General features: G+C 48.0%; 1 protein-coding gene across 1 annotated transcript in view; it reads left to right on the top strand.

Annotated features, from left to right (window-relative positions):
* Window positions 1-10,374, top strand: part of NACC2 (NACC family member 2) — a 58,708-nt gene extending 48,334 nt beyond the window's left edge. Inside the window, exons 3-6 of the mRNA XM_050908083.1 lie at window positions 3,565-3,732; window positions 6,618-6,723; window positions 7,009-7,106; window positions 9,682-10,374. Coding sequence (XP_050764040.1) covers window positions 3,565-3,732; window positions 6,618-6,723; window positions 7,009-7,106; window positions 9,682-10,181 — 872 coding nt within the window. The 3' untranslated portion in view covers window positions 10,182-10,374. The remainder of the gene's footprint in view (window positions 1-3,564; window positions 3,733-6,617; window positions 6,724-7,008; window positions 7,107-9,681) is intronic.
* The last annotated feature ends 828 nt before the right edge of the window (window positions 10,375-11,202 follow it).

The following is an 11,202-nucleotide window of genomic DNA, read 5'->3' on the forward strand; positions in this document are numbered from 1 at the left end:
CACATTGTTTGCCCTTTCATTCAAAGGGAAGGAGCCGCTGCCCTCTGAAGATACAAATTAATTAGAAGCGAATACTATCCTGTTCTTCAGAGCATAAAGGCCAAACAGACTGGCTTTCTTTGAAAACATGGGACCAAAGTGTCTCTTGTGCCCTGCTTCTTTACATAACCGATTGCGATCTGCTGAATTGAGGTGGCACTGAAAGGCCGAAATCTTTGGTCGTTTTTGTTTAGTATCGTTGAATTTGTGCTAATGCTTTAATGGAAACAAAGTCCAAAAAATGATTCATGCCCACGTTTAATAAGACATTTATAGACAGCGAGCCAGCAGGACAGATGTAACCAAAATAGAATAGTGGATTGAGTTACACTTGGTCTTTTTAGCCTGAATTTTAGTTTGTTTTATGAAGTATTTGATTTCACAGGAAGAAATGTAAACTTCTCGATGGCTCCATGTGTAGGAAGTGAAATGTCTTCAAAAGCAAAGAATTTCTTCAAGGCAATATTGTCACCAACCAGCGCGGCAGCATTGTCTTCCTGAAAAGCTGCTTTGCTTTCAGGAAACAGGTTTGACACCAAATCCTTCACAACTTCTCCAGGAAGGTAGCGTGAGCACAGTGCTTGTCCTGATCTTTCTCTTGCCTGCCTCATTATTGCTACTTAAGGATCTCTTTGGCCTGAAAATTGTTTTTTATTGAATGTTTGCCTATGGAAAATGGTAGAGCAGGTAGGTTTGTCCTTGTCCGCTGTAGCTGTTTGCCACTTGGATGTTGTAGGTGTTTAATTTCTTCAATGACAGCAGTCTTGACGAAGAAGCGGGCAGGAGGAGAGCATGGCTGATGGCTGTTGGCGCCTGAGTTCTCTTCTGTTCCCATTACAGCAATGCTGGGTCACAAGCTGCGAGGACCTTCTCCTGCCTCTCCTCCTCTGAACTCTGTCTCATTTCGGGTATTGATTGCAACTGCTTTCCCTGGAGACCCGCAGCCTTTATATCACTTAAAAAATAACTGGAAGCCTCTAAGAAAACTTTCTGAGAATCCGTATCGGTCTGCCCAGCTTCCTTTCAGCAGCTTAACATCTGCCGGTTTTTAGGTGGTGATGAGTATCGTGGGCGCTTTTGACCTGAAGTCATTAGTTAAAAGTAAGAATGAAATATTAAAAATGCAGTTTTACACAACCTGGGCGGAGCGTTGTGCTTGTGAGGGGTTGCAGTAGTTTTCCTGCTCCTGCCGGGCAGCTGAAGCGGTGGCTCCGTGGAGAGCCCGGCGCTGCGGAGCGCTCGCCCTGACGAGCTGCCTGCAATTAGCAGGAGCCCCGTGCACGGGCACGGCCTCGTCCTCACCTGTCCTGTCGTCTGACAGCTCAGGGACGTGCATTTAGCACAAAAAGCTGTTGCCAAATTCTGTTTTACCCCTAATAGGATCATTCACCTATCTCTTGCTGCTGCTGTTGAGGACCTTGGACGTCCCAGTCTGGTTTCTGGGATTTATCGGCAGAACAATAGCTCCTATGTGGTGGATATATAATTTCACCTTGTAGTTCAGCCTGTGTGTAACCTACAGAGGACTCTGGGTGGGAGCCGACTGTGGTGTCCATTCCTGCTGCTTCCTCTCCCCTCGAGATTTCCATTTATTTTGCAGTGGCCTTTGTGCTGTAGCCTGCCTTGGTGAGCGTGCCTTGCCAGAGCCAAACAGCCTGTGAAGGACAGCAGAGCGGGCCCTCCCTGGGTGTTGGTTCCCCCGTACCCAGTGCCCTTTTGCTTTTAATTTGTTTAAGCTGGAAAACACTAGTATTTAATTGGATATACTCTGCTTAGCACTCTTTGAAAGCATCAGAAATATAGCAGGTCTTTGAGATGCTTCCTCTGTGTGAGCAGAAGATGACTCCCATCTCCAAGGAGAAGGTGCCTGGATGCTTGGGGGCACTATTAAACAGGGAAATATTGCAGTTGGTGACAATTCTGTATGTCAGTGGGACTGCACATCAGCACTACAAAGCCCTGCCACTTTGCATAGATAATCGGGCTGTGATGGCAAGAGAAGTTAGTTCAAAAACATCACGTGAATTGTTCTGCTGCTGTTTGGTCCTTAATCACTGAAGGAAGGGCTGCTCTGCCACGGTGCGGCTCCACGAGGAGGGGGCATCTTCCTGGTATTCCGACTTTTTAGGGAAGGCGGGAGCGATGAGGGTGGGGATGCTTCCAGCCCCGTGCCTGTGATAGGATGCCACGGCACAGCACGGCGTCGTGGGGCATGTCCTAGTTAGAACACTGCTCCCATTGTACGGGAGCCATCGCCCTTTGGTTACTGCAGCAACAAGTCTGCAAAACTTGTTATTTTATCTAGAGAGGAAAAGTGGCCCCCAGAACACTGAAATAATTGCAGGAAAAAACACCTCTTGAGTAGGAGACATTTTGAGTTCAGAAACGCTAATTGCTGGGGTTTTTTCTTCTCTCTGTATTCACAGATATTGAGGCAGAGCTGGGTTTGATTTTATGTGTGGCACTTGCCACATTATCAAACAGTTTTGGAAAAAAAGATGGATCATTGTAGAGCTGGGCTGCAATTCAGAACTGTAACTGCTCCCACCACGTCCCAGTGCAGCTGGAGTTGATGTACACCCATGTCAGCCCTCTTTTGCTGTCAAAAATCGTAGTTTTAAGCAAGCCTGTGGACTTGCACTGTAAATGTGCTTTAGAAGGCAAATCCCCTGTATGCCCACAAGACCCAGACTTGCACGGTGCTGGTAGGACAGCTCGGTACTTCCAGCTTTTCAACGTTAATGGTTGCTAATGGGCAGTGGTGGGCTCCAGGGATGGTCCGTTGGGGCAAGTCACAGCTGCGTCCTGGCAAAACCCAGTAATTTGGTTTTGAAGCCACAGCTTAATAACGTTTTTTGGCTTGTTGGTTGGGGTCTGTCTTGTTATTGAGAGGAAACGTTAGCCTGCAAAAGGCAGAGTAAGAGAAGGCGCTTTGGAGGGTGAGTTGGAGCTTGCAGGAGGTGGCTGGTGGGTGCTGTCCTCGGGGGAGGCTACGGTGACCTTTCTCGGTGCAGTGGGTGTCTGCAGAGTCTGGCTTTTAACTTCAGCAGGAAAAAAACATCAAGAGAAGTAGTTATGGTACTGAGGCAGGTATTTATCAAACTCGGGCAATTTATTGCCTGTTTTAGAAAGCCCTGGTGAAGTAACCTCCCGTTCTTCTGGGAGTGTTTGGGGAAGCCAGCTCCGTATGCTGCACTTGCAGAACGATGCCAGCTGTGCAGAGTTCCCCGTTTTCATAAATGATTAACTTAGGAAAAGTTAAAGCATAATTAGATTCAAAGGATCCCTCTCGCAGGACCTGAACGCGCATATGAGACTGCTGTGGTAGATGATGGGGGAGAGCGGGAGATCTTTCCGTGCTTTCAGGTGGTAGCTGCCCTGCGGCCGATAGCCCTGGCGAATGGTTGTACTTCTGGAGGGAGGGGTATTTCCAACAGCTACGTGAAAAAGTCAAAATCTGGCCTTCTGTTAATGTTGTGCCTGCATAATAAACTGTTTTAATGGTTTTCCCTTTTAATTTCTAAGTTGCTCAAGAGAAGCCAGAGCAGATCCCACTGGAGAACCGCTCCTGTGTCCTCATACGACGGGATCTAGTTGCTCTCCCAGCCAGTCTTATCAGTCAAATCGGATACCGTTGCCACCCAAAACTCTACTCGGAGGGAGATCCTGGAGAAAAACTTGAGCTCGTTGCAGGTAATGAGGGGGTAACTTTTCTTTGCTTGAGAATGCCTGGGGATCGCTGATGTTTTTCTTCTTGAAATGTGTTCTTCATCTTGCTTGCGCCGTTGCTGGAATCGTGCATCTTGTGTGCCCTTGCTGTGTCTTTCTGGATTATTCATCACCAATCATCTTCTAAAAAGTTCTAAGTTTCCTTCAATTTGCTGATAGAAAAATGTGTCATTAACAGGATTTATTCAATTGAATTAATTTAGCATTTTAATTGAATTCTCCAGCTTGTGTTCTTCCTGATTGGTGTGGGCTGCATCGCAATTGTTTTTTGATTTAGATGCACAGATCTAAAAAAAAAAAACCCAAAAAAATCCTATCGCATTATAAGATTTACAAAGCAATGGAGATAAAATTTGTGTCAGTGAACAAGCTTTGAAAAACCTGTAAAAGTTTTTTAAAAATTGGGGGTGTTACTAAATGGTCAAACGCTGCAGTAAGAAGGAAGAGAAGGAATTGGGTTTTGTCCTTTCTTCTATCTTTATTTTCATTGTGGGGGGAATTTACAACATTGGGAGAATTCACTACTTCTCTATAACAGATTTATGGCCAACTTGAGGTGGAAGATGGTGCTGTTTAGCTGTTAATGATACTGGTGTTGTAGAGCTGGATAAAGAGTGCAATCCAGTACCGTGAAATGGTGGCTGTGCCAGGCTGCAGCCCGGGTACCCCGAGCGCTGTACAGATGATGGATGTTTGACTGGGGTGTCCAGGTCAAATTCCAGTTTAAATCACTATATTCTGCTTTTATAAGTTCCCCCCAGCTTCACTTTGCTGCAGTGGTCCTCTCAGCTTCTAGCCCGCGCTGTTGTGAAGTGTTTTCCCTTGGATGTAGCTATGTTTAGATGAAGTGATCTCTGCACGACAGCCCGTACCTGCTGCCCAGGCGGGGAGGTTTAATTAATACCTGTAAAGCCCTTGGTACAAAAAGGATGTGTGGCAGCGCAATCAATCCAAATCAGTTGTCCTTTCTTTCTGGTCATTTATCTCTTAGTGAGTAGCATGATTTTATTTTCAGTCTGTAGAAGGAATCTGAATTTCGGGGGATGCTCAGAAAGGTTTCCATGTGATGGAGGATGGGTCTTTGATGGAAGGCAGGCATAAAACGCACACGCCGCAGCACAGCGTACAACCACAAGTATTTATTTTGTATCTGGAATATTCATTTTGTACCCATTTACATTTTATGTGAGACTTCTTAAAACCATCAAGTAGTGCAGGTTATTTTCACAGTGAGAGCTGCAAATTGGCTTGAGGCAGCTCTGCTTGATTTACATTTTTCAATCTGGGGAAAAAAGTAGATTAATATCGCTAACTGATAGTGGCTGCCTCGGTTATTTTTTATTTATTAAAGTGAAGTTACCCTCGGTAGTGTCTGGCGTTCCCTCAGATGGCTTATCTCTTAAAATATCGCTGCTGAAGAAAGCTTATTCCTGTCTCAAACCTGGTGAGACCTGGGGAGGGGGGGGGCCTTGATCCCGCAGCACGCAGGAGGATCCTGCAGCGAAAGTTTTCCTCAACTCTCCCTTTGGAGTATTCTCCTTTTGTCTCTGATTTTTCATGCCATGGTTGATTCTGCAAACTTCAGCAGCTCTCTCCGAGAGGGTCTTCAACAAGCCTTGCAGTCATCGTAGTACATCTGATGGACAGATACTGTGCCTGGAAGAGAATACCTGGAAGATACACGGCGAGAAGCGGGGTGGCTCAGAGATCCGGAGCGATGCTTGCTGTTTTCTGGGGCAGGACCGGTGGCCTGGGCTGCCTGCAGCGGCAGGGAAGGTGCAGGCAGCTGCCGTCCCCAGGCAGAGGGTCGGGCTCGGGGAGCTGCTGGGCGCCTGCCCTGGCGCGGCCCGCCGGCGTGGGCTGCTCTGCAGCTCTGTCTTCATCCGGAAGATCAGGGACAATCATCTGTAGGCTTTCCTGGAAATCCAGGAGGTAATTTTATTTCTCCAGTAGATGTTCTTATATCTTGAGAACAGAGCGTGTTCTGGATCCAGATACAACCCATTATTTAATCTTAATTAAAAGCAAATACCAAAACCCTCTCGTATAACAGTACGCTTGAAAAATAGGATAACCTCCCCCTGCAAGCCGATGCTGAGGCAGGAGCGGTTTGGTGTGTGTGAGCTCTGTGCAAAGTAAAAGGGTTTGATAAGAAACCTGCTCTAAAGCACTGCCAAACCCTTGGACGTGTAAAGCCGCTTTGGCAGGGGCTCCTTTTTCTTCTGGAGAAGATCCTTAAAGGCAGGGTATTTCAAAGTCAACAATTCCCATGCATTAGAAGGAAAATTCCCTGCTCACCAGAAGTATCAAGAGGTGATGGGCTGGGGTTTTTGGAAACAGATCTGTAGTGTAACCGAGTACCTTTTCTGTGCTAGACAGGGTTTTTTCCTTTCTTTCTAGTTATATGTTCTACAGTCTTTCACTTGAGAAAAGAAAAGGCCAAATGGATTGGGGTTTTCTTCCTTCAGAAAGAATGAATCTGTTCTGTACATATAAAATCACAGAATAAAGCCTTACGCTGTGTGTCTTTGCAAAAAAAAAAAAAAAAAGAGTCCTTTCATTTAATTTCCATAGACTTCCTTTCTGTATGGATAAAATTAGGAATTATTATTACCTGGGACTTGCCAAGGCCCTGAGGGACTGCGATAACCGTCCCTGCTAGGCTTTTCCAAAAATCCTGCCGTCCTTGTTGGGCTTTCATAGCAGCACGTGAAGAACACGCTCCCTCCCGTGTCACACCAGCGTCAGGACCGACCAGCGCAGGAGGAGCGGTTTGTTGGTGGCTCGGAGGCGGTGCTGTCAGCGAGGCAAGGGTTTAATTTTGAATTCTCCCTCTCCAACCCTTCCAGGCTCAGGTGTTTACATCACCCGGGGGCAGCTGATGAATTGCCACTTATGTGCCGGTGTCAAACACAAGGTCCTTCTGAGACGTCTTCTGGCCACCTTCTTTGATCGGTATGTCCTCTTGCTCTTTGTGCTCTCCCAAGGGATTTAGTTTATTTTCTGGTGTTTTAACCACGTTGATAGATAATTTGTAATGAGTGCTTCATCCTCTGTTTATGCTGCACTGATTTCTGTGCTTTTTCTTAATGATGCTTGAACCTAAGCACCAAGTTTTCCAATTCCTTACCTTAAAATCGTGTAACGTGATCCCTCCATAAGAACCTAAAGGGAAGAGGAGAAGGCAGTGGCTGTCCCCGGAGTCCCCGGTGTAAGGATCTTCCTTTGCCTTTCTTGCAGGAACACGCTTGCCAACAGCTGCGGAACTGGAATCCGGTCCTCCACGAGCGATCCCAGCAGGAAGCCCCTGGACAGCAGGGTTCTTAATGCAGTCAAATGTAAGGAGAGAGATTTACTGCTGCTCTGTTGGAACAGCATGCCGAGAGCAAAGCCGAAACCTAAGCAGGGAAGGCCATCTCTGTTGCGTAATAATGGGAACTATATATGCTGAAATTAGGTTATAGGAAAATTAATTTATTTTTTATTTTGCATCATTTTGGGGGGCTGAAGTTAATTTTTGGTGTTTTTTTGCAGTATCTTAATATAAAACATTATTGCTACTTGACTGTTTTGCTATATTTTAAAGCACTAATTTTGCAGTTAATTATTTTATTGATAGGTGCTCTAAGAAGGAAATTGAAATGATGTTTTTGGCAACATTCAGAGCTTGATACCGCTGAAACAGGCTGTCTCCGTGTGCTGGCTTTTTATGCCCCTTGGGCTCCGGCTCGCATTCGGATTCATCCGAGTACAGGGCTCTGCCAGATCCCCTGGTTTACAGGAGCAGAGCGTACAGCTCCGATCCATCTCCCAGAGACGTCCTCCGCACATCTCTCAGCGGTGCTGGCCCCGCTGTGCCCCGGCTGTGGCGGTGCCCGAGAGCGGCCGTGCTTTGCGGTGCCCTGGGCTTTTGGGGCTGTTGGTCTTCGGCAGTAAGTGGCCCCCCAGGAATCAGGGAATCCACTGGCTGCTTCAGCCCTGGTAGCGTGGGAGGATCTGCTCTCCATCTTGCTGGCAGGCTTTCTGTTAGTTTTACAGTCTGTTTCCTTGAATATATTTTGTAGACTTTTTTCTTTTCTTACAATACATCAAATGGGAGGCCTGCTGCAAATAATTGCCTTTCTAAAAGATTGCATAAAGCAACAGGAGTTTTTGGTTTTAACGTTTGAACTGCAAACAAAGTTCTGCATCGTGCCACGCGGCTCGGCTAGTCGGTCTGTCTTTCTGTAGAGCTGCTGAGCTCTGTCTCAGAGCCGGGGGTTCAAAAGGTTCAGCTGTTTAACACCCCTTCTGCTGTCCTGCAGGTAAGATCCCCTGTGTTTGCATGATTACACGGCGCCCGAACTTTAGCCAGGGCTGGGCTGTACAGGGCTACCTGCTTCACTGTGCGTATTTGTGCCTGACGCCTGGTGTTTATACAAGAAAAGGAGAGTTTTGTTACGTCCATCAAGGTAGTTTAATTATTTATGGCAGGCACCAGAAACAAATGGTTAAATATTTGGCTCTTGCAGTCAGTATTGAATACAAGGAGCATGCTGTGGGACGAAAGGTGCCTGCTGGTGAGTGAGGACCTGGGTGGTGTAGGAAACCCTGACGGGTTAGTGCAGCGAAGCCTGTTTACCATGGGCTTGATATACAGTGGAAAGCAATGTGTTCTCTCACCCTCGCTGGATTCTGGATAGTAAATCTTTATGTAAATATTATTGCACTGGAAAATGAAACTCTAAGCAATTTTTTTTTTTCTATTTTTTATTTTTAAGATTTGGAAGATAAATCTTCCCTCTCCCTAATTGTTGCTGTGCTGCTGAACTCCAGGGGCCTTCCAGCCACCCTCTGAGATCTGTAGCACATGGAGAAAAGGGATAAGATGGCAGATGCTCAATACATAAAGACAAAATCACTAGACTGTGCTGTTGGTGCTTGCCCATAGCTTGTGCATGGTGCTCTCCTGAGACAGCCTCCCTGTTAGCAGCTTCACCCTGGAGAGCCCTGGGCCTGGACCTTCCAGCCTTGGTCCTTGCTAAGGCTTGCAAATACCTTCGGAGGTTGGAAAGGCATCGCTGTCCAGTGACAGTGCCTACGACATGCTGTCATGTGTCAGGGCATAAGATACTGCCTGAATTTTACCCTGCACACAAGCTTTAGTTGATAATTTTCACCATGGCAGTTCCTTGGATGTTGCTCCATAACGTCAGGTCCTCAGTGCCCGTGGAGGAGCAGGGCTGCGGCCGAGGTATTGCTGGGCTTCTGCAGGGTACGTGCCAGCTGATGGGCTGCTGGTGGGACACCGGAGCAGCCGCGCTGGCCGGGCCGGTGGTCCGTGCAGCGCTGGTTGGCCCTGCAGTGGCCAGCACAAGGCGTGGGACAGGCAGAGGACAGTCCTTTGGGCAGTCTTCTCTGCTCAGTTGAGAGCAGCTCTGACATTTTCCAGCCCCGCAGCTGTGCCTGCACCACCGTGGTTTTAAGAGCCATTAACGGACCTACTGTTGAGGAGTTCGTGTTGACCTTTTCTGTGTCCATCTCCGCTTTTGGCCATCCCGGCATGCTGCGGCCGTGGGTGCCGCGCTCCGGCTGGAGGCTGGGTCCTGCAGGCAGGAGCCTGGTACCTCTGGGGCTCGCTAGGTCCCCGGGCAGTGAGTGGTCCTTCTCCAGCCCCCTTCCCTGTGCCACCTGGGATTTGTATGCCTTCTGGTTTTATCCCTTCTTGATTATCTCTGTCTCGAGCTGAGGAGTCCTTGTCTGTAAGTCTCTCCTTGCGAGAGCTCTGGTCCATGTGTGAACCTCCGCTCCATGGCATCAGCCCATGCTAAGCCTTGCGACAGGTCTCTAGGACGGGGCAGAGGCTGTGATGATGCGGCCGCCTTTGTATTGCTTTCTCTGAATCCTCAGCTATATGTATCCCTGTCTTTGCAGTGTATTGTCAGAATTTTGCCCCGAGCTTTAAGGAAAGCGAGATGAATGTTATAGCAGCCGATATGTGCACCAACGCCCGCCGGGTCCGCAAACGCTGGCTGCCGAAGATTAAGTCCATGCTGCCAGAAGGGATGGAGATGTACCGCACGGTCATGGGCTCCACCACAAACAGTGTCCCCCTGGATCCTGAATTCCAGCCCAACACTGCTCAGGTCTTTGAGCAGCGAATCTATGCAGAAAGGAGGAGCGATTCAGGAACTATAGTAGCCTTGAGAACTAACACAGTGAACGTAGAGCTAAGCAATGGATCCAACCAGTCCTTCGAACAGAGCGAGGATGCCGAAGGGGCTGGCTCTGTGATACAGGAGGCAGCTGCCACAGATGCTATGGCATCGGATACCCAAAGCACTCCGCAACCTTTTGAACAAGGTTCAGGCTCCTCCAGCCGGCCCGAAACTCCCGTGAGAAGACAAGATGGTACTTACGGAGGGACTTTATAAAGAGAGCAAACGTTTCGTGACCTATAAGGGATCTGTAATACTAAAGCTGCTTGCATGCATTACTAATACAAAACAAAAAATGTGATCAAGCCACTTACCTACTGAACTGCTACTGTTGCCTGAAAAAAATGTGATTTTTATTCTGCTTGTATTTAAAATTTATGAAGGAAATAATCGCATTCGTTATACTGTAAACGACTAGGTCTGTGGCGACCTACTTAAAAAAAAAAAATATTGGGCTCCTTTTTTGATATTCCTGAGGTTAGTCTATAAGATTGTAGCTTTTTCTTTTTTTTTTTCCTTTTGTTTTCTTTTATTTTAAGAAGGGGAGGAGAAAAGCTAGCCACCCCCCCCAACCACCACCACCCCCTGTCATCACCACCCCATCCATTACTCAGCTCAGAAGTAAAGCCATCGTTAACCTTGTCCTCTAAAGAAAGTTTTACCGTCACTTAACAGGAAAGCAAGGTGTGTTAGGGTACAAGTGCTGTGACTGGCGATGTTTGTCTCTAGCAGAAGGGCTCTAGCCAAGTGGGACAGGGTGGGGGAAATCGTTACAGGCTTCTGGTGTCGGAGGGAGCCCCTTGCTGTGGGTGCTGCAGGGCAGGGTGCTGCGGTGCCCAGCCGCTGCCGGAGGCTGGCAGGGACTCGGTGCCGTTGTCTCGGGGAGTTTTATCCAGTTCCCGGGAGCAGGGATGGTTCTGTGGGAGTTCAGGCTTGCATGTGTCGGGAGGACTGCGTGGGATGCAGGTGGAGACCCTGGCCGGTGTTGTGGTTGTTGTCGGTTTTTTTCCCCATACGGCTGGGTTTTGGGTTTAGTTTCTCTCTCCCTCCCTCCCAGCGACTCCTTTTCGTTTGCTTCTCCTTGCTTGCACCTTCACGTCGCCCGCTTCTTGGGTGAACGGGCTCACGTCACCCCACTGCACCCCACCGCAACAGGGCATGCAGGCAGACGGACCAAGTCCGGGGGCCACCTCCTTTGGGGGGGACTAGCCCCCCTCAGCTGCCTGCAAAGGGCTTT

Source organism: Gymnogyps californianus, chromosome 18 (assembly GCF_018139145.2).
Source record: "Gymnogyps californianus isolate 813 chromosome 18, ASM1813914v2, whole genome shotgun sequence".
Taxonomy (NCBI): Eukaryota; Metazoa; Chordata; class Aves; order Accipitriformes; family Cathartidae; genus Gymnogyps; species Gymnogyps californianus.